The sequence below is a fragment of the Bos grunniens genome, chromosome 7 (genome assembly GCF_055505025.1).
Source record: "Bos grunniens cultivar Pamir isolate PY7600 chromosome 7, Bosgru_T2T1.0, whole genome shotgun sequence".
NCBI classification, from domain to species: domain Eukaryota; kingdom Metazoa; phylum Chordata; class Mammalia; order Artiodactyla; family Bovidae; genus Bos; species Bos grunniens.
This window is the reverse complement of record NC_141171.1, coordinates 73,049,948-73,073,275: the sequence shown is the minus strand read 5'-3', so window position 1 is coordinate 73,073,275 and position 23,328 is coordinate 73,049,948. Positions and strand designations below refer to the sequence as shown.

Below are 23,328 nucleotides of genomic sequence, written 5' to 3'. Positions count from 1 at the left end.
ACACTCCTTCCCTATAGGAATGTATGTTACAGTGTAGAGACAGACAGTGGAATAGGCAAATTGAGAAGCTCATTTATGAATGATCATTTATAAAGAAAATTAAACAAAGTAAAAATGTAGACAGCTACTATTGTGGAGAAAAACTGTAACTGCTCAGGCAATGGCACCCCACTCCAGTACTCTTGCCTGGCAAATCCCATGGACGGAGGAGCCTGGTAGACTGCAGTCCATGGGGTCACTAGGAGTCGGACATGACTGAGCAGCTTCACTTTCACTTTTCACTTTCATGCATTGGAGAAGGAAATAGCAACCCACTCCAGTGTTCTTGCCTGGAGAATCCCAGGGACGGGGGAGCCTGGTGGGCTGCCGTCTCTGGGGTCGCACAGAGTTGGATATGACTGAAGCGACTTAGCAGCAGCAGCAGGTCAGCATAAGACAAGGAGACCAGGCTTATGAGGAGGTCACTGATGCTGAAATCTGAATAAGGAATACAAACATCCATGTGAAGGCAAATGCTAAGAGTTTGAGACAGAAGAGAGTTTCTGGTGCTCAAAGAGCAAAGAGAAGACAAATATAGTTTGTTTAAAAGAGCAAAGGAAAAGTAATAGAAGATGACTTCAGAGAAGTAAGCAGGGCCAGAGTCCATCATGTAAGGAGGTTTGTGTGTTTTATTGGTAAGATAAAATGAGAAGCCATTGGAAGATTTTGAGCAGAGTAACGTGGTCAGGGTTAATCTTTTAAAGCTCACTGACTACCCTTGATTGTAGCAGGAGAAATGGGAGCTAGGAAACCAATTAGGCAGCTCTAACAGTTTTGTAGGCATGAGATGATATGGTCATGGCTTATATTAGTAGTGAGAAATAGAATTACATAAGTATATTTTGAAGGTAGAGTCCAGAAAACACTTAGTAGTTTTATTTTGGACATATGGAAGTGAAGAGACAAATTTGCAGATAGAGATGCCTTAAGTCAGAGGAAAGATCAATTGTCTCAGATATTGACACCAAGATTATAGAGTCCCGTAACCCCTAGGGTACCCCTGATACCGCCAAATAAACCAAAAACACTCTTAGAAAGTATGAACTTTGTGTGTTCTTATATCTAATTACATATAAAGATATATATATATCCTAGGACATTCTTGAATTTTTAAGGAATTTTTCAGACTTTGGGGCAGAATTTCTCTCCCTGCCTGGAAGTGTGCTCCATGCATCAGAATCAGCTGGTACATTTATTAATGTGCCCTCACAGTTAGCCTCTCAGTAGGAAGGACCCAAGAATGGGAATATTTAATAGATGCTGGAGGTGATGTGTTGGTTTACTAAATTTGAGGACACTCCTGAGATGAATTACTCTTTAAGTCCTAGAGCTATTGTGTTAAGTACCAATTTGCTGTGTTGATAATATTAGTCTTTTATGTTTCCCCGCTCATCATAAAAACCACCTGTATTGTAAAACCATAGTTCTGTAAAGATAATATGGTTTGGATAAAACTGCCCCTTGAATTTGAAAACCATTTGAGTTCTTCTCCAGTATGAAAATTGCCCTATTATCTGCAATTGTACATCCTTGGGGACTAAGTACGTTTTAGTCATTTGGGTTTTTTTTCTTTGTTTTGCTTTATTAAATTTTTGTGGAGAGTTTGCTCCTGTGATGCATACTGAAGAATATCCAAATTCTGTGCAGAAGAATTATAATTAAAAACTGGATTTGGACTACTAGGTTTAGTGTAAGCTGCCTTGTACATGGGCCTCCTTGATAGCTCAGTTGGTAAAGATCCACCTGCAAGGCGGGAGACCCTGGTTTGATTCTTGGGTTGGGAAGATCCGCTGGAGAAGCAATAGGCTACCCACTCCAGTATTGTTGGGCTTCCCTTGTGGCTCAGCTGGTAAAGAATCTGCCTGCAGTACAGGAGACTAGGGAGACCTGGGTTAGATCCCTGGGTTGGGAAGATCCCCTGGAGAAGGGAAAGGCTACCCACTCCAGTATTCTGGCCTGGAGAATTCCATGGACAAGTCCGTGGGGTCGCAGAGTCAGACACAACTGAGCAACTTTCACTTTCACCTTGTACATTGTATTTTGTACATTATTTTTTATATATTCAAGCAACTTGCATTGGACAAGCTAGATAATAAATGTTCAAAATGCAAATGCTAGCACTGCAATTTAGGAGGCTGGCAACCACTTGCACAAACCACCTAAATACCCCCACCATCTTGAAAATTATGTTTATTTTTATATTAATTGGCTTGAAATCACTGACTTAGTTACCATTAACTTAAGACAAGCACAAAGCTTTTCTGTCTGTTAATAATGAATGGTGGAGAGAAGAGATTACCACATTTCTAACCAAAGTGGCCTTACCCAATTTGTAAAGCAATGCAATGGCACCTATGACCATCAGATTACTCCACAAGTATGGAAATGCACTTCTGTGATATTTAAGATTGAAACACTTAGGTGCAGGTAACAAATGTATCCAGAATATACATGTTTTGTGTATTCTTTGTTTTTTTTTTTTTTGTCCTGCACAAAGTCACTATTTCTGGTGATGGTTCTTGATTTTGAATTCTTTCAGATATGGGAATATGATTTCCACTTTAGCATTATCATCAAAACTTGCATGTTACTTAATTTGCTTGACTCCTAAAGCTTTTGAAAATCTTGACACTTGTTTGACTACCAAATATTTTGACTCCAGTACTGGTAGTATGGGACAAATAACCATTAAGTCCATTTCCTATCTTTGCTGCTCCGTTCAGACACTCCAAGAGAAAGAATAATACTCTATCATGTATTAAGGATTGTGCCTATTATTTACTTAAAATAGACAGTAAGTGATTTACCCACTTCTATATCCCTCAGAGTGAGTATTTAGTAGTTTTTGCATAGTAAATGAACAATCATTTCTAACTTGAATTGACCACAGAAGTTACATTTGGAGACTTTTTAATTTTACATATTTTAATTTTTATATAAAATATAAAAATATAAATTTTTATTTTTTTAATTGATGATAGTTGATTTACAGTGCTATATTAGTTTTAGGTGTTGCTGCTGCTAAGCCACTTCAGTCGTGTCCGACCGTGTGTGACCCCATAGATGGCAGCCCACCAGGCTCCCCTGTCCCTGGGATTCTCCAGGCAAGAACATTGGAGTGGGTTGCCATTTCCTTCTCCAATGCATGAAAGTGAAAAGTGAAAGTGAAGTTGCTCAGTCGTGTCTGACTCCTAGCCACCCCATGGACTGCAGCCTACCAGGCTCCTCTGTCCATGGGATTTTCCAGGCAAGAGTACTGGAGTGGGGTGCCATCGCCTTCTCCGTGTAGAACATAGTAATTTAGTATGCTTATAGATTATACTCAATTTAGAATTATTATAAAATACTGGCTGTATTCCCTGTGCTGTACAAAATATTCTTGTATCTTATTTATTTTATACCTAGTATTAACAGTTTGTACCTCTTAATTCTTTTCCCATATCTTGCCCATCCCCCCATCCTCCTCTCCACTGCGTACCACCAGTGTGTTCTCTGTATCTATGAGTCTGTTTCCATTGTATTATACTTATTTGTTTATTTTATTTTTTTATATTCCACGTGTAAGTGATAGCATGCAATAGTTGTCTTTTATGTGACTCCATCACTAAGCATTACCATGCAGGTCCATCCATGTTGTTGTTCAGTTGCTAAGTTGTGTCTAATTCTTTCTGACACCATGGACTGCAGCATGCCAGGTTCCTTGGTTCTCCACTGTCTCCTGGAGTTTGCTCAAATTCTTGTCCATTGAGTCGGTGATGCTATTTAACCATCTCATCCTCTACCACCCATCCTCCTTTGCCTTGAATCTTTTCCCTAGCATCAGGGTCTTCTCTAATGAGTTAGCTCTTTGCATCAAGTACCCAATGTATTGGAGCTTCAACTTCAGTGATAGTCCTTTCAATGAGTATTCAGGGTTGATTTACTTCAGAATTGACTGGTTTGATCTCCTTGCAGTCTGAGGGACTCTCAGAAGTCTTCTTCAGCAGCACAGTTTGAAAGCATCAATTCTTCAGTGCTCAGCCTTCTTTATGTTCCAACTCTCACATCCATACATGACTAATGGAAAATACATAGCTTTGACTATACAGGCTTTTGTCAGCCAAATGATATCCCTGCTTTTTAATACATGGTCTAGGTTTGTCATAGCTTTCCTTCCAGGGTGCAAGCATCTTTTAATTTTCATGGCTGCCGTCACCATCTTCAGTGATTTTGAAGCCCAAGAAAATAAAATCTGTCACTGTTTTCACTTTTCCCCATTCTATTTGCCATGAAGTGTTGGGACTGGATGCCATGATCTTAGTTTTTTGAATGGTGAGCCACATTTTCACTCTCCACTCTCCTCTTTCACCCTCATCAAGAGGCTCTTTAGTTCCTCTTCACTTTCTCCCATTAGAGTGGTATCATCTGCCACTTCAGTGGTATATCTGAAGTTGTTGATATTTCTCCTGTAAAGCTCTTACATATTGTTACAATAGCAAAGTTTAATTCTTTCTTGTGGCTGAGTAATATTCCCCTGTAAATGTTTACCACATCTTCTTTATACATTTATCTGTTGATGGACACATGTTGCTTCCATATCTTGGCAATTGTAAATAATGCTGCTGTAAATATTGAGGGTGCATCTATCTTTCTGAATTAGAGTAAAAACTTTACCTTAACTGTGAATATCAATAATCAGAGTAATAATGGCCAGTAATCATTAAGCCAGTATGCTAATTGCTTTGCAATCATTTTCTCTAGTTCTCAGAACAAAATGAAAAATAGAAGTGGCATTCTTCACTTTTCTTAGAGAAGCTAGGCTTTGAAAGAAGGCAGTATCTGAATGAAAACCCATTTGTTTGTCCTACTGGACCATGTGCATTTCCAAGATAACAGGTTTATTTTACTTATTTCTGAATAATAAATTACCCTAAAGCTTAGCAGTTTAAAACAGCAGGCAATTATTATCCAAGAATTCCTCAGAGTCAGGAATCACAAGTGGCTGAGCTGGGTGATTCTGGCTCAGGGTTTCTCATGAGACTGTGGTCAGATTGTTCAACATTATGGTGTTGTCTCAGGACTCAGCTGGCAAGGACCTGCTTATAAGCTCACTCCCAGAGCTGTGACAGGTTCCTCACAGTGTTCCTGTTGGACTAAGGGCCTCGGTTTCTCTGGTTGTTGGCTGGAGGCTTCCCTCAGTTCCTTACCACATGAGTTGCTCCACGGGATAGCTGATGACATGATGGAGCAAGGAAACTGAAGAAGTGAAGGAAACAGAGATGGACAGAGAAAAGACAGCAAGAGTACTTCCAAGACAGAGCCTCGATGTTTTATAAGCCAATCCTGTCACTTCTGCTATGCTCTCTATTCTGAAAGTGCATCACTAAATCTAGCCCACACTCCATGAGAAGAGAACTAAAGCTCCACCATTTGTGGGTAAGAATATCAAAGAGTCAGTGGCTATAACTTTAAAATTACCACAGCATGCTTATTCTCTCTTGAAAAAAAAAAAAAGAACTATATGAACAGAAGGATGTTGGACTTGGCTTGGCTGAATTTGGGTCATATCAGATAGTTATTTAGTTTTCAGTACCTTCCACATGTCATGCATTTCATCTTCGGGGTAAACATTTAAAAATTCTATTTAAAAAACAGTCCTTTTCTCAAACCCAGAATATAATCAATAGTTTAGAAAAGAGAAGATTTGCATAAATATCGGTCAAGGCTTTAGGCATTACTTGAGCTGTTTTCCTATATGGCAAGATGGAAATGTTTTATTCCATTTTAGAAGCCCCACATGTTAGTTCTTCAGCCCGCACTAATGAAGGCACTTTCAGGTTCTTGTTTATGTGAGTTATTTTGCATAGACATTTAGAGGCCAATGAGGTCAGAAGTTCACTTTATTCACACACACACACACACACACACACACACACACACCTTCCATTGTATTCACGTGCATGTTTCTTTTTTTAATTTAAAAATTTTTATTGGAGTATAGTTGCTTTACAATGTTGTGTTAGTTTCTACTGCATAACCACGTGAATCTGCTATGTGTATCCATATACCTTCTTGAGCCTCCCTCCCACCCATGCCACCCTTCTAGATCATCACAGAGCTCGGAGCTGAGCTCCCTGTGCTGTACAACCTCTCCTTCCCCCATGAGTTCACAAGTCCATTCTCTTAAGCCTGCACCTTTATTCCTGCCCTGCAAATAGGTTCATCAGTATCATTTTTTTAGAATCCATATCTATGCACTAATATACGATATTTGTTTTTCTCTTCATTTTTTAAAAAATACTCAGATTTCACTTTGCCAAAGAAGAGGCTAATGATTTACATTTAATGGCTTCAAATTATATGTGTATGTGTGTGTGTATATATTTATATATGTAAATATATAAACTTAGTCTAAGAAATAAAAATGACCTTTCAATGTTCCTAGCTATTCAAAAGTAAATTATTTTTATTTGTAATATAGAGAAAAATATGATTGCTAGTTTTGGGTATTTAATAACTTAGTAAATTGAATTATTTGTGGTTTTCCTCAAATAACATAATTTCAGATTAGCATTACTATAGCATGCTCAGTCTCTAAGTCACGTCCTACTCTTTGTGACCCCATGAACTGCAGCCCGCAGACTCCTCTGTCCATGGGATGTTCCAGGCAAGGATACTGGAGTAGGTTGTCATTTCCTTCCCCAGGGAATCTTCCCTACCCAGGGATCAAACTTGTGTCTCTTATGTCTTCTGCATTGGCAGGCAGATTCTCTACCACTGTGCCACCTAGGAAGCCAATTTCAGATTAGAAATACTCTAAAGCAGTGATTCTCAGTGTGTGGTCTAGAGTGTGGGGAGTACTGAGACCCCTTCAGAGTGTCCTTGAGGTCAGAGCTCCATTTGTAATACCAAGACTTTATTTGCCTTCTTCACTTTCATTCTTTCAAAATGTACAGTCGTGTTTTCCAGAGGCCACATTATCACAGCCACTGAAGGCAAAAGCAAACATGAGAATCCAGCTAATTTCTGTTAAGCCAATCATTAAAGAGATCTACAAAAATATGAAACAATGCCAGTCTTCTCAATAATACTTTCTTCTTTGTAAATATTGTAATTATTCATAATAATATTATTTATATTGACATGTAATGGAATCATTACTATTACTTTAAATGAATTGATGAATTTTTAGATGTCTCAGTGTCATTTTATAACATGATAAGTATCATGGTACGACCCCACAAACAAAAGCTCTGGAGACAGAAATGGCAACCCACTCCAGTGTTCTTGCCTGGAGAATCCCAGGGACGGGGGAGCCTGGTGGGCTGCCGTCTATGGGGTCACACAGAGTCAGACACGACTGAAGCAACTTAGCAGCAGCAGCAGCAGTCATTTTTCAGGGTACAAAGGGATTCTGAGGTCAGAAATTTGAGGATGGCTGTTTTAGAAAAACAGCTTTATTTTTCAGCTATAGAATCTAAGTTCCAAAGAGAATATGATGTGCCCAAAATTCTACAGCTCATATGTAGCAGCACTGGAACGGAAATCCAGGTAGATCTCCTGATTTGGGTTATGCCATATGGCTCAGCCTATAATATTCATAAAACCAGTAGGAGATGCTCTGAAGTAATGCCCAAAGATGAATATGAATGTTAACCTGGAAATACAGGTACAGATTCTATTCTATAAAGAAAAATGTTTGCTCTTCTATTTTCTCCAGGACCTAGTGTTTTCCATTAGCTGTTGCTATTTAACAAGCTACCCCCCAAAACCTAGTGAACTAAAACAAGTACTGTTTATGATTGCTCAGGGGGCTGCAGGTCATCTGGGAGGCTCTGCTGCTCTGAGCCAGGCTTAGCCTGCATGTGTGGTCCTCACGTGCTGACTGCTGTGATGGGGTGAGTGGGTCACATGTCGTTCATCCTCCATGGGTTATCCAAGTGCTATTCCCATGGAGACAGCAGGATTCCAACAGAGCCAGGGGAAACTGCCAAGCCTCCAGTAGACCAAGCTCAGAACTAGCTCACCATTGCCCCTTTGATTAAAGCAAGTGGCAAGGGCAGCTCAGACTCAAGATGTAGGGAGATACTTCACTCACTTTTTTTTTTTTCTTTTTTTTTTAATTTTATTTTATTTTTAAACTTTACATAATTGTATTAGTTTTGCCAAATATCAAAATGAATCCATCACAGGTATACATGTGCTCCCCATCCTGAACCCTCCTCCTTCCTCCCTCCCCATACCATCCCTCTGGGTCGTCCCAGTGCACTAGCCCCAAGCATCCAGTATCGTGCATTGAACCTGGACTGGCATCTCGTTTCATACATGATATTTTACATGTTTCAATGCCATTCTCCCAAATCTTCCCACCCTCTCCCTCTCCCACAGAGTCCATAAGACTGTTCCATACATCAGTGTCTCTTTTGCTGTCTCGTACACAGGGTTATTGTTATCATCTTTCTAAATTCCATATATATGCATTAGTATACTGTATTGGTGTTTTTCCTTCTGGCTTACTTCACTCTGTATAATAGGCTCCAGTTTCATCCACCTCATTAGAACTGATTCAAATGAATTCTTTTTAATGGCTGAGTAATACTCCATTGTGTATATGTACCACAACTTGCTTATCCATTCATCTGCTGATGGACATCTAGGTTGCTTCCATGTCCTGGCTATTATAAACAGTGCTGCGATGAACATTGGGGTACACGTGTCTCTTTCCCTTCTGGTTTCCTCAGTGTGTATGCCCAACAGTGGGATTGCTGGATCATAAGGCAGTTCTATTTCCAGTTTTTTAAGGAATCTCCACACTCTTCTCCATAGTGGCTGTACTAGTTTGCATTCCCACCAACAGTGTAAGAGGGTTCCCTTTTCTCCACACCCTCTCCAACATTTATTATTTGTAGACTTTTGGATCGCAGCCATTCTGACTGGTGTGAAATGGTACCTCATAGTGGTCTTGATTTGCATTTCTCTGATAATGAGTGATGTTGAGCATCTTTTCATGTGTTTGTTAGCCATCTGTATGTCTTCTTTGGAGAAATGTCTATTTAGTTCTTTGGCCCATTTTTTGATTGGGTCATTTATTTTTCTGGAGTTGAGCTGTAGGAGTTGCTTGTATATTTTTGAGATTAGTTGTTTGTCCGTTGCTTCATTTGCTATTATTTTCTCCCATTCTGAAGGCTGTCTTTTCACCTTGCTGATAGTTTCCTTTGATGTGCAGAAGCTTTTAAGGTTAATTAGGTCCCATTTTTGAAAGGAGCTGCAGTGTTATGGTGCAAAGGAGCATGGACACAGTGAGAGGAGTAATTACAGATGGATTTCCATAATATTTCAAAATAATTTAAAAATAATGACATCGAATAATGTTATGAGGTGGTAAATATAGTAATAGGAATTGGACTCAAGTCTACAGAGGATTTAGTTCAAATCTCATTTCTGACGTTTGAGCACTTACCCTCTTTAAATTGTAGCGCCTTCTGTAAAATGGGGATAGTAACAGTTTCTACCTCAAAGGGCTTAAATGAGATGATGCTTGTGAAACACTTGGCTTCACACAGGAAATGCTTTTAAAATGTCATCCAGTAGTGATTTTTAAAATACCGTGCATTCATTCAGCTCAAAGGATTCTTCCTGACCCTCCCCCAGACGAAATAGCAATGCCATGTTGATGGGTGTATGCCTGCAGAACAGCTTGTGTGCCAGTCAGCCCCAGAGGCCTCCTTCCTGCTCTTCACATAAGCCCTCTCACTCAACACAATTCTATTTCATCTCAGCAAATGTACTAAATATCTGGTATTTGCCACCTTTCTGCTCCAAGCCATCATTACAAATTTGAGAAATGTGTGTTCTCTGTTTAAATAAGAACCCACAGTTGAGTATAGGAGGTGGATTCCTTAATAGATAACATTTAAATTATACAGAGTTCTAACAGAAGAGATTATGCGGGCACAGAAGGAGTTCCATATATGGAGTTTGAGAGCAGTACTTTTTTGGGTTTTTTTGGTTTGTTTTTTAGTCAGAACACATGCTAATAATTCGTATCACAGCTCAGCCACTCTTTTAGACCAAAAATTCTTCTGCAAGCCCATCCTGACATCCTTAAATGTGCACATCCTCAGCTGACCTTCCATCACAAAGAAGGTACATGGAAGAATGGATTAAGATGGAGAAGCTCTGCCAACTTCCAGCATCAGTAAGCAAGGCCTGCACTTCCTCTGCCACCCCTGTTTAGAAAGCAGATGGGCTGGTGTAACAGTTGATGGCATTTTATTGTACAGCTGTGCATATCTACTAAGCCATTCAATTGGCCTTGTTAAATTTAAACATCTTCCATTATCACTCTTGAGTTAACAAACACTTTGGTGTGACCATATCCCTTTTTCACCAGGGACCATTATTCCATTTGAGCAAGAGGTACTGGCTGCTTCTGGAAACTATTGTGGCAAATTGGTTTCCAAAATCTGTCAGCCCAGAGAAAGTCATTACCAGAGGGCCATGGCCATTCTAAGAATAATTTTCTTCAGCAAAGAATGATGGTATATATTAAAAGTCAGCAACGTCAGGAAGTTTCTTTCAACATAGGGTCTTTGCTTGAACTTGGTACTCCCTTTTATGAACTGGTACAAGGAGCACTGAATATTCATTGGAAGGACTGATGCTGTAGCTCCAATACTTTGGCCACCTGATGCTAAGAACTGACTCATTGGGAAAAGACCCTGATGCTGGGAAGATTGAAGGCACAAGGGGACAACAGAGGATGAGATGCTTGGATGGCAACACTGACTCAATGGACATGAGTTTGAGCAAGCTCAGGGAGATGGTGAAGGACAGGGAGGCCTGATGTGCTGCAAACCATGAAGTCACAAAGAATCGGACACCACTAAGTGATTGAACAACAACCAGGAACACTGCCTTTTTTAATGATTTTGAGGCTGGTACATGGGAGTGATACGTCCCAAAACATAAACAGTGTGCAGGTTTGCAATTCTTTCATCTTGCAGTTAAGCAAATGGCTTCTGTTCATCACTACTCTCTCAAAGGGAGCAGGGATCTGGTGGGCCACAGCTAATGGATAGCATGTGTGTGTGCTAAGTCACTTCGGTTGTGTCTGACTCTTTGTGATCCCAAGAACTGTAGCTCACAAGGCTCCTCTGTCCATGGGATTCTCTTGGCAAGAATACTGGAATGGGTTACCATTTCCTTCTCCAGGTGATGTTCCTGATCCAGGGATCGAACCTGTGTCTCTTACCTCTCCTGCATTGGCAAGTGGATTGTTTACCACTAGCAACCCACTCCAGTGTTCTTGCCTGGAGAATCCCAGGGACGGGGGAGCCTGGTGGGCTGCCGTCTTTGGGGTTGCACAGAGTCAGACACGACTGAAGTGACTTAGCAGCAGTAGCAGCAGCAGCAGCAGCAACACCTGGGAAGCCATGTCACATGTCAAACAGTTTGATTCAGAATTTTTGTACACATGCCACCCTTAGTAAAATATGTATTAAGTAGGAGAAATGCTAGAGAGAAATTATCAGTCATGGTTCTTCAGCCTCCAGGTTAGTCTACTGACGAAGACCAACACATCCACAGATCCTCTATTGCAAAACTGGTGATGAAGAATATGAATAAGGATTCTAGCACAGTGCCATGGAAAACCTCAGGGGAAAAAAGAAAAAAAATCCCCACTGAGGGAAGATGAGACCATGTCTTGAGAAATATGGAAGTTGAAATGGGCCCTGAAAGTATGCAGAAATGTGATGTGAAAGATAAAGCTATTGCAAGTAACTTCATAATTTGAACCAAGGCTAGGCAGTCAAAGTGTTACTAATGACTGTGGGCAGAAGACCGGCTTTAAAAGAGGTAGAAATATAACAAATGAGGCTACAATAAACAGTTCTGAATGCCTGACTAAGAATTTGCATTTAATTCTGAACCTGCTGGGAAGGCCATCAAGAAATTCTCCATATATTTTTGTTTGCCTTTTAAGGCATAGAAGAAGCATCATCAACTTCTTTGTAAACAAAGAAATGATAGCAGCATGTTCAGTGTAGATTAGAGGAAGGGGCAACACCTAAAAGGTTGTTGACTAGTCCATTGAGGAATAAAAATAAAAGATGCAAAGATCTAATGCAAGAGTAGAATAGCGTCAAATATTCAAATAAAACTTGAATGAATACAATTTTGCAGAAAACCTTTAGATGTAGCCCCATCTTCCTTTCTCTTCTATTATTTCATTACTGGTGAACATAGGTCATAGATTATTAAAGAAAACCAGACCTTGAAAAGTGGTGGCATCAGAAATATCACCTCTTGTCCCTTATAAGAGAGGAAGAACTGGGAAAAGATACTTTAATTTTGGAGCTTATAAAAACTTAATGCAGAAGCAACTTTGTTCTCTAGGTCAGGATAGATACCAGATATGCCTTTCCTGACTCCCATGGCAAAGTAAATGAATTTTTCTCCATAAAAACTCATACTCAGTTGCTATCCAAAGGATGGTCCATGAACAAACAGCATCATTTCTACCTAGGATTTGTTAGAACTACAGAATCTTAGGCTCTACCTACTTAATCAGTGTTTGCATTTTAGCAAGATTTCCAAGTGACTTCTGTGCATACTAAATTTGAGAAGCACCAGCTTGTTTGTTTGTTTGTTTGTTTGTTTTTCTTAGCTAAAGGTTCTCTTTTCTGTATTGCTTCAGGATTTAGGGCTCATGCATGTGGAAAAATCAGGGTTGGGAGATGGAGAGGAATCCTAGTAACCATAACCCAGTCAAGTTCTCCTTTCAAGACAGAACCATTTTAAAGAGTTTAAGGCAGTGTCTGACACAGAAGGCTTTGTAAACCACAGCTACTGTTATGATTGTTGTGGCTGTTTTTGCCTATTATTATTTTCAATTGCTTTCTCATGTCTGAAATATTATTTTAATTACTTTAACTTTCCAATCACAGGGAAGCTTAAGAAACACTTCATGGAGCTAAACTGGCAGAAAGACCTACCACTTCACCCTGCTCCATACAGAGACAGTAAATACTGAGTTTTGCATTGAAATCCAATAAAGAAATGATCTTTAAAGTACAATATCTGACATTTTGCTTGATTATGATCGATTTCCTATTCTCTTACATCATACAATTTGAATTTGAAAATGGGATTAACAAAAAACTCAGTTATCTCTGATGTGGGACAAATTTTGGGTCATGACTTGATGATGTCCTCACTAAGGTGCCACTAGGTAATCAAGTCTGACCCATCCTAGGCCAATTATTTGAGGCTGCTCGAGGTCTAGAAACAATTTGACAGCAGAACATTTGTGTCTGGCAGTCCATCTTAAAGAGCAGAGTGAAGAATAAGGTGCAATTAAGGAGTCAGAGCAATCACTCAGAGTGTCTTGGAAACACTTTCATTGCTGAATTTGAAGAGCTGTGGCTGACAAGTGAGTTTCTCTCTCTCTCCCTCTTGAAAGATCCCTGTAACTTTAATTGACTGTACTCAATTGCACCTTTGCACTTATGTACAGGCCTCTGCATGGAGTAGAGTCCATTCTGATTATGGACTGATAGCCTTCTAATCTGGTCACTGAGTTAGTCGTGAGAAGAATGTTTGCATTCTTGTTCTCATCCTAAATGGCAGTACAGTTGACCCTTGAACAACACAGATGTTAGGGGCCCACCCATCAACACAGTTGAAAATCCCCCTCTAATTTATAGTCGGCTCTCCGTATCCACAGTTCTGCATCCTCAGTTCCACATCCATGGATTCAGCCAACCATGGATCATGTAGTGTTATAGTATTTCCTATTGAAAAACAATCCATCTACAAATGGACCTATTCAGTCCAAACCATGTTGTTTAAAGGTCAGCTGTACTATGTAGCTGTTGCTGTGTTGAATCAATGGAGACAGAATACAGATAACTACCTAAGAACATTTAACAGTCCAATTGGCAAAGTTAAAGTAAGTATCAGGAGAATAATAAATTGCTTTAATTTTCCACTGGGAAAAAAATGGCACCATTGATAATTCAGTTAATTCTTCTAAATATTCTCATCAGCCTCCACTGTTTAATATCTTGGTACAGGTTCATATTTTTGGCATATTAATATCCTTATAAAATATAATATTTACTTAGTAGATAACAAAATGAATATATAAACTATAACTAAAATAAGGAAAAAGCTTATTTAAGTGCCATGTTACATAGTTAGATATGTAAGAGTTGTGAGAACCTGTTCAGCTATTTCATAAATGTTTTTAAAATGGTGTATTTTCCTCCTTAGATCTCATTTAGTTAGTACATACATTTACCAATATCTATCATTCATGTCTACATAGATTTACAGATTAACATATTTGTCCTTCCTGATCAGGGTTTAGTAACATTTCATGCAGTTTTAATTCCTCCTAGATAAATTTCAATAAATTCGTATTTTGGTTTATCTGTAGCCCATCTAAATTGATGTGTGTTATGTTTTAATGATAACAATTCGATTTAATCACTCAGTTTCTAGAATCCCATGAATAAAATATAAAAGATGAATTTAACTTGCAAGACACTAATGAGGAGCATCAGTGCATCTCTTGCTTCTGATATCCTTTAAAAGATATCTAATTATTTTTTACTCATTATCATTATGAAAGCTGTAAAGTCAGGTCTTACGTATTTGCATATGTTTTCTTTTATTTTTTAATCACATTGAGAGACTGCTAAATATTCCTTCAGAGAAAATTCAAAGAAAGGAAGAAAACTAGGTCTGCTTTCAGCTAATCCTATACAGTATGTTGAGCTGGCTTTTGAACTTGACCACCCTGGCACTGTTATGGATTGTCGTTCTTTCATCTACAAAAATCAATGATGCAGGAGTTTAGATTTGCTTTCCATTTACAATATTCTATACTTGGTTAACCCAAAATGAAGGCAAGAAGGTTGGGTTTTTAAGCCAGCAGTAGCCAAGGAGTATCTACAATATACTGCTCCATTGTGTCAGATGCCATAATCTCAGACATCAAAATAACCTTCAAATGTTTTGACTATCACTTTGGACAGTCCTAGAAATGTCACTGAGCAGCTAAGTTTTCTCACTGTGAAAATGCTTATATGTTTTTATGAAATAGCAAAGTGGCATGTAACCAAATACACGTTTTCATTTATTTTAAATAATTCTTGTTTAAAAAGAAAGTATTAAATTTTGAGCACTATCTACTAGGTACTTTTCTAAAGTGTTTTACAAGGAACAGTTTATTGTTCGTGCTTAACAACTCTGTGACATAGATATTACTATTATTATCTCAATTTTCGTGTGAGAAAATTGAGGATCAAGAGAGGTTAGGTAACTTCAGTTCAGTTCAGTTCAGTCACTTAGTCGTGTCTGACTCTTAGCGACCCCATGGACTGCAGCATGCCAGGCTTTTCTGTCCATCACCAACTCCCAGAGCTAGCTCAAACTCCTGTCCATTGAGTCAGTGATGCCATCCAACCATCTCATCCTCTGTCATTCCCTTCTCTTCCTGCCTTCCTTCTTGCCCAGCATCAGGGTCTTTTCCAATGAGTCAATTCTTTGCATCAGGAGGGCAAAGTATTGGAGTTTCAGCTTCAGCATCAGTCCTTCCAATGAATATTCAGGATTGATTTCCTTTAGGGTGGACTGGTTGGCTCTCCTTTCAGTCCAAGGGACTCTCAAGAGTCTTCTCCAACACCACAGTTCAAAAGCATCAATTCTTCGGCGCTCAGCTTTTTTATGGTTCAACTCTCACATCCATACATGACTACTGGAAAAACCATAGCCTTGACTAGATGGACCTTTGTCGACGAAGTAATGTCTATGCTTTTTAATATGCTGTCTAGTTTGATCATAGCTCTTTTCCCAAGGAGTAAGCGTCTTTTAATTTCATGGGGGCAGTCACCATCTGCAGTGATTTTGGAGCCCAAGAAAATAAAGTCTCTCACTGTTTCCCCATCTGTTTGCTGTGAAGTGATGGGACTGGATGCCATGATCTTAGTTCTTTGAATGTTGAGTTTTAAGCCAGCTTTTTCACTCTCCTCTTTCACTTTCAAGAGGCTGTTTAGTTCTTCTTTGCTTTCTGCCATAAGGGTGGTGCCATCTGCATATCTGAGGTTATTGATATTTCTCCTGGCAATCTTGATTGCATCTTGCCTGGCATGAAGATTGCATCTTTATCCAGCCTGGCGTTTTGGATGATGCACTCTGCATATAAATTCAATAAACAGAGTGACAACATACAGCCTTGACATACTTCTTTCCCAATTTGGAACCAGTTTGTTGTTGCATGTCCAACTGTTGCTTCTTGACCTGCCTGCAGATTTCTCTAGCTGATAAGGTGGTAACTTGCCCAACTAATATATAAGGAGAAATGTATAATGAAGGATTTTTCTATTATACTCAAGGGCTATGTTATCATCAGGTGACTTTTATTGAATTCACTCAGAAGATATTTATTTAAGGCCAGGTACTCTATGTGCCAGGTACTCTGCTAGAATCAAGAGACAGTTATGTCTCATCACAGTGCCAATCATCTGGATAGACAACCATTGTTCAAATCCATATATATGTAAATAATTGTTCAGTAATTGCTGCCAAGTGCCTGTTCTCTGCAAGGTATTGTCTAGCAAGCACTATGTAAAATATCTGGCATTTTGACAAAAACCTATATTTTATTATAATGTTTCTACCTATTAAAAAACCATTAGGCTTCTCTTCTTCAACTGTATTGAAATAACATTGATACTCCATGCCTCTCTGCAAAAAGTTTCTGTTACAAGATTTGTAGTGATGAACAAAAAAAGATAAATACTGAAATTTTACTTTAAAAATTTATTTTAAATCAAGGTTTTGGATGAAGAAAGGAGACTAGAGGACCAGAAACACACTCTTTACTAGTTTAGATTGAGTCCTCTATTGCAGTGGTCCCCAACCTTTTTGGGACCAGAGCCCAGTTTTTGGAAGTCAGTTATTCCGTGGACCAGGGGCAGAGGAGATGATTTGGGGATGATTCAAGCACGGTACATTTATTGTGCACTTTATTTCTATCATTGTTACATTGCGATGTATGGAAAAATACAAATCGTCATAATGTGTGAATCATATCATCAGGCATTAGATTCTCAAAAGGAGCACGCAACCTAGATCCCTCCTATGCACAGTTCATAGTAGGGTTTGTACTCCTAGGAGAGCCTCCACTGATCTGACAGGAGGCGGAGCTTAGGCAATAATGCTTGAGATGGGGAGAGGCTGTAAATACAGATGAAGTTTAGCAGGCTCACTGGCCGCTCACCTCCTGCTGTGCAGCCCACTTCTTAACAGGCCACAGAGTTGGGGACACTGCTGTACTGGAAATACTGAGTTGACTTTTCTCTTGTCCTATTCTTTTGAAGATGGCTGCATTCTAGAAAACTATTGCCTTCTTGTTTCATAAATACTTTTTTCATGTGTATACACAGATTCAGTTTTATAATACATTTCTAGCTATCTGGCTTGAAATTAGGAGTAAGTTGACCTTCTTTTGTTATTTTAAGTTGTTTTATGGAAGGTGGGAATGTCATCGACTCTAAACAGTTTTATAACTGAGAAATGTATTTCGATAACCAATGAGAAATGGGATTAAATTTGAGTCAAAGTCCTGAACTGTGAGTGTTCCCATAGCCACCTTAGGAAAATTTTGCCATTTAGAAAAAGAGTAGTTATCCTTTGGGACAGACAGCTGAGTTCTTAGATTTAGGTGGAGAATATTAATGGAGTAGATTATTAAGGAGTGAGCTCTTTTCTGAGAATCTGCTTGCTATGCCATTTACTTAAAACCTAGGCTTTCCTTTAAAATCATGAAAAACTTACTTTTAAATCATGCTTTTAAGTGAAAAAAAGACATTCTCTAACAAAATAAAGGACTCTATATGTAATCATGCTGATAAAAATGTTGGTGATGTATAATCTATTTAAACTCCACAATTTTTATTACAGTTTGTGATGTTTGCAAATAAATGTGCTTCCATGCATGCTTAGTCGCTTCAGTCGTGTCTGACTCTTTGTGACCCTATGGATTATAGCCTGCCAGGCTCCTCTGCCCATGGGAGTGGGTTGCCATGCCCTCCTCCAGGGGATCTTCCCAACCCAAGGATCGAACCTTCATCTCCTCTATTACAGGTGGATTTTTTTACCACTGAGCCTCTGGGGAAGCCCTGGCAAGTAAATAACCCTTTTAAAATCATTAGCTATTGTCCAAAAACCTATCATTATGGAATCACAAGTTCAAGTTCTCAGTAACTGTTCCAGGAAAACTACATTTCTATTATCACACAAAGATGACTGCTCTTTTGAATAAAGAGAACTTCATATTTCTAGAAAAGTTAAGACATTGCCTGACATTGCTATGATTTACACAGATTCTCAAATAGAGGGTACTGTAATTCTTTGAAAAATAATTTGCTTCCACTTTTCAGAGATTTGACTTTCTCTCTGGCAAAATGTGGTTAATTAGAAATCTCAAGAACTAAGAACTAGAGGATTGGCATTCTAGTCCTCAGTGTTACACTAACTAGTCACATGTCAAAAGGCAAAGAACTTAAACTTAAAACAAGTCTTTGTTTTCTAAGTCTTTTAAGTCTTAAAAAAGTCTTTGTTTTGTTGCTTTTGAAATTGGGGGAAGCAATATATGTTCTCCAAGCTTCCCTTTTGGCTCAGCTGGTAAAGAATCTGCCTGCAATACGGGAGATCTGGGTGTGATCCCTGGGTTGAGAAGATCCCCTGGGGAAGGAAAAGGCTACCCACTCCAGTATTCTGGCCTGGAGAATTCCATGGATGTGCAGTCCGTGGGGTCACAAAGAGTTGGACACAACTGAGTGACTGTCACTTACTTATAGCTCCTGCTAAGTCGCTTCAGTTGTATCCGACTGTGTGTGACCCCAGAGACGGCAACCCACCAGGCTCTCCCGTCCCTGGGATTCTCCAGGCAAGAATACTGGAGTGGCTTGCCATTTTCTTCTCCAATGCATGAAAGTGAAAAGCAAAAGTGAAGTTGCTCAGGTTGTCTACTTGAAAGTTATACAGTCGTGTCCGACTCCTAGCGACCCCATGGACTGCAGTCTACCAGGCTCCTCCTTCCATGGGATTTTCCAGGCAAGAGTACTGGAGTGGGGTGCCATTGCCTTCTCCACTTATAGCTCCTAGACTTGTAAAAATTCAGCTATCTGGATACAGATGTTCTTTGAAGAGATCAATGTGATAAACAAATATACTGTGTGCTTTGAGGGGGGATTTATGGGGGCTGGATGAGTTTGTATAATATTGGTATTTGCTGGATTTCACTGCATGCTTCCCTCTACATCATTGTTTACAATATAAAATGTGTCTATTCATTGCAGTTATGTTTATGCTTACTAATTAGTTATTAGTTAGCTTCCCTTGTGGTTCAGCTGATAAAGAATTCGCCTGCAATGAGGGAGACCTGGGTGTGATCCCTGAGTTGGGAAGATCCCCTGGAGAAGGGAAAGGCTGCCCACTTCAGTAATTTGGCCTGGAGAATTCCATGGACTATATAGTCCATTGTGTCACAGAGTCAGACACAACTGAGAGACTTTCACTTTCATTAATTAGTAAATGTGTGTTTGCCCCACTCTGTCTCATGTATTGAAAGGATCATTATCCTTTTATTATTTTATAAATAAAATGTTTTTATTATACAGCAAGTCTGCACTGACAAGCATAGTAGGTGTCCAATAAGTAATTGTTGGATGAATGTAACCAAACCCCTTAAATGTGCTGTGCCTTTGCAGTGTACACTATTCATTTGTACTTACGCTCTTAAAACTCCTGGAATTAATGTTGATATAAATTTTTAGGGAGTTCTTTGGAATTTAGATATGCTACACAGTCAAATTTAGAGATCACGTCTGTGAATATTAAAAAAGTTAGTGGCTCACTTCTTCATAATCACTCCTTTTCCGACTTGAAATCCAGATATTTTGTATTGGCAGGAGAGGGTTCAGTACTATTCAATGCTGACTGATAAATGATTTTCCTCTTCTTTTCTTCTTTTAGAGTACCATCCAGGGCTAAGTGATAACATGATAATGTTTGAGAGAATGAGATTCATAATCAGATAAACCTAGGTTCAAGTCCCAATGATACCACTTCCTAGTTACAAGACTTAATACAAGCTGTTAATTTCTCTAAGCCTATTTCTGTAATGTGGGCCTAATTATTCTTCCACAGTGGGATTATTGTGAGGATTAAAGGTGGTAATATACTTAAAGTGCTTGGTATGATACCTAACACATAATAACCTTTAGCTGTAGCTATTATCCTTTACATAGTTCATCTTCTAAACAGTTCTTGTTTCTATTTTGTCTGTCTCCTGTGTATCTGTGTATGTGTTTCCTTTTACAGATGGATATACAACCGATGACATTGAGTTTTATTGGCGTGGGGATGATAACGCAGTGACAGGAGTAACCAAGATTGAGCTTCCACAATTCTCTATTGTAGATTACAAACTGATCACCAAGAAGGTTGTTTTTTCCACAGGTTTGTATCAGGGGAAATGGTTAAGAGAAAAGGGGCTTTATCATATTTTGCCAGAAGAGTTCATTTATATCAGGATTGGGTCCCAGGAAAGAATGGGGACTCTAGAAGACTTAGGTCTGTGAAAATGCTCAGTTCCCCAACAGGCCCATTTGGAACCCATCCAGTTATTTTCAAGAAGGTACCCACAGCAAAGCGAATGTGTCTCATATACTAGAGGAGGGAATAAGGGTTAGAGATGGCGTATGGGGAGAAATGACCCAGAAACAACCTGGGTCAGAGCTGTCCCCCTGGCATAATGCATCTCACAGAACTGATTATAATTCTTTGAAACACACTGAGGACAGCCAAGTCACAGTTTGCACAGGTCTGACCACAGTGAAGTTCTCTAAAGACAATAGGATAGGAGGATTTCACATTTTTCTCAGAGGGCAGGACTTTCCTTATGTAGCCTTACCTACTGTTCGAAGCTCAAAGATTTTCCAGATATTTAGAGTGTCTAGATGCCTTTACCATCTTACTCTTCCAGAACTGAGGTCAGGCTGGTTTTAGTCAGCAGTTTTCTCCATACTCATTAAAAGAAAATTAATAAGCCCCCAGGAATATACCTCTTTTATTTTTCTTATTGAAATGAATTCCTCAAGCACAGAAATAGGTAGTACTATAACTGTAGATCTTGAATTGTCCTTCTGCTAAGGACTCAGGCACTTCCTGTCCCTGAAAACTACTTCAACCAAGAATACAAAATAGCCTCCAGCTTTGCAAAGAGAACAACAGAAACTTTTCCTAGATTTGAGGTCCTCTGAACCCCTGAGACACTATGGAAATGAGTTTCTACTTAAAATATTTTTTCTTTAATATTAACGTACTTGCTTCAGCCCATGAGGGCTAGACAAGGCTTTCTTTCAATTAGTAAGAATATTCTCCCCTGCCCTACATGTACACACCCTGTTTATCAGTGTGACTTTTTTATGTTTTAAGACCATGTTCTGTTACGTGTCTTGTTTAAAATATAATTCCCTATATTCCCACCATCAAAGGACCCAGTTTCAAGAATCTGATCCTTTAGTTATATCCCCCACAAATATTCCTCAGGAAAAGTGACTCTCCATCCATATTTTGGTGGGTCAGGAATCCCTTTGTAACTTTGATGGACGCAATGAAATCAGATAAAATACTGCATCACAAAATTTCAGGGAGTTGCTACACCAACTGAAGCCTTGCCACTGATCCTCACCTTAACATGCATCCAGGGGCTTGTTGAAGAGATGTCTTACGCTACAGTCAGAGTGTGCATCGTTATTCTTATGTATAAAAATGTACAGGATGGACTTGCTGAGAAACAATTAAAAGGGGAACAAAGGGACTGTCTCAAAGTGTCTTATCATTACAATCGTAGAGAATGTAAACCTTTGATTCAGTGTAGGAGGCTGAGCAGGGAAGAGCTGGAATTCTTTTAATTACTGGTGAGGGTGGGATATAGTCAACACTGAGTAAGTCTTGCTAATTAAAAGCCCTGTTTGCTCAACTACTTTTGTATAAGGAAGTGCCCTTCACCAGAAGCTAAAATTGAATTTAGGGAAGATATAGAAACTGTTTATGGGTCTTTAAAGGAAAGTATCCTATAAATACTGACTGATAATGATGATGTTTTAAAATTGTCTTTCTAGGTTCCTATCCCAGGTTATCCCTCAGCTTTAAGCTTAAGAGAAACATTGGTTACTTTATCCTGCAGACATATATGCCATCTATCTTGATCACTATCCTTTCCTGGGTCTCCTTCTGGATTAATTACGATGCTTCTGCTGCAAGAGTGGCATTAGGTAGGCATGGGTCTGACTGCCTGCAGCGTGTGCCTGTGTGTGTGTTCATGCTCTGGTGTACTTTTTCCTTACCCTCAAGTTTGTGATGCGTGACAAGACCTGACTGCACACATTACAAGAATTTGGATATGAGACGTTGGATGATCTGATTCAGCGTTTAAATCAATTGAACACTAATTAAAACTCTTTCATGTCAAAATTAGTTAACTATATAACTGTCAGTAATGAAATTAGTCGCATCAGCTTGATGTTTTTATTGAAGCATAGTTCATGTAATACTGCTTGGTAATTGTCCAGTTTTTATCTGTGTTTTCTTACCTGAAAAGACCTATCTTCCATCTTTTTTTTTTGAGTAAGAAACAAAGAAATGCAATGTGTAACAAATCAGTGAGCGGAAAGAATTCTAAAGGTTGATTAAGGCTTTGGAATAGCACAACAGGGGGCAGGAGACAACAAAGTGTAGGAACATTGGGGAATCATCCATGGCATCACTCATCTTATGCTCTGATGTTTTTCCATTATAATATCAGAGGAAGAGAATAAATTATAGTTCATGCACATTTTTATGTTGCTAACTCAAGATATAGTAAATTTATCACCTTTTACTTGATCTTTATTAAGTCCTGACTAATCCTTATAAAATATAAAGTTGTTAACTGCTCCACCAGTAAATCTCAATTAAATCAGTATTTCCTTAGCAAAGTCATTTATTTATTCCTTCAACAACATTTTTTGTATACCTACTATGTGTCATACATACGAGGCACTGGAGATAAAACCAGTGCCCTTCTGGAAATTATGTTCTAACATAAAAAGGTAAAAAGTAAATTTATTTTGCATATAACATGCAAATTACATAATATAGTAAACATAAGAAGTAAGCAAAAGAAGGGGAGGGCATACTGGGGGACAGTTTAGCATCATCGGGGTAAACTTCATTCAGTAATTGCCAATG

The 23,328-nt window shown here is 38.9% G+C and overlaps 1 protein-coding gene across 7 annotated transcripts in view; it reads left to right on the top strand.

Annotated features, from left to right (window-relative positions):
* Positions 1-23,328, top strand: part of GABRB2 (gamma-aminobutyric acid type A receptor subunit beta2) — a 444,580-nt gene that overhangs the window by 374,504 nt on the left and 46,748 nt on the right. For all 7 annotated transcript variants that reach the window (XM_086413760.1, XM_086413757.1, XM_086413761.1 and 4 more), the window contains exons 7-8: positions 20,416-20,553; positions 22,221-22,373. In XM_086413760.1, coding sequence (XP_086269886.1) covers positions 20,416-20,553; positions 22,221-22,373 — 291 coding nt within the window. The remainder of the gene's footprint in view (positions 1-20,415; positions 20,554-22,220; positions 22,374-23,328) is intronic.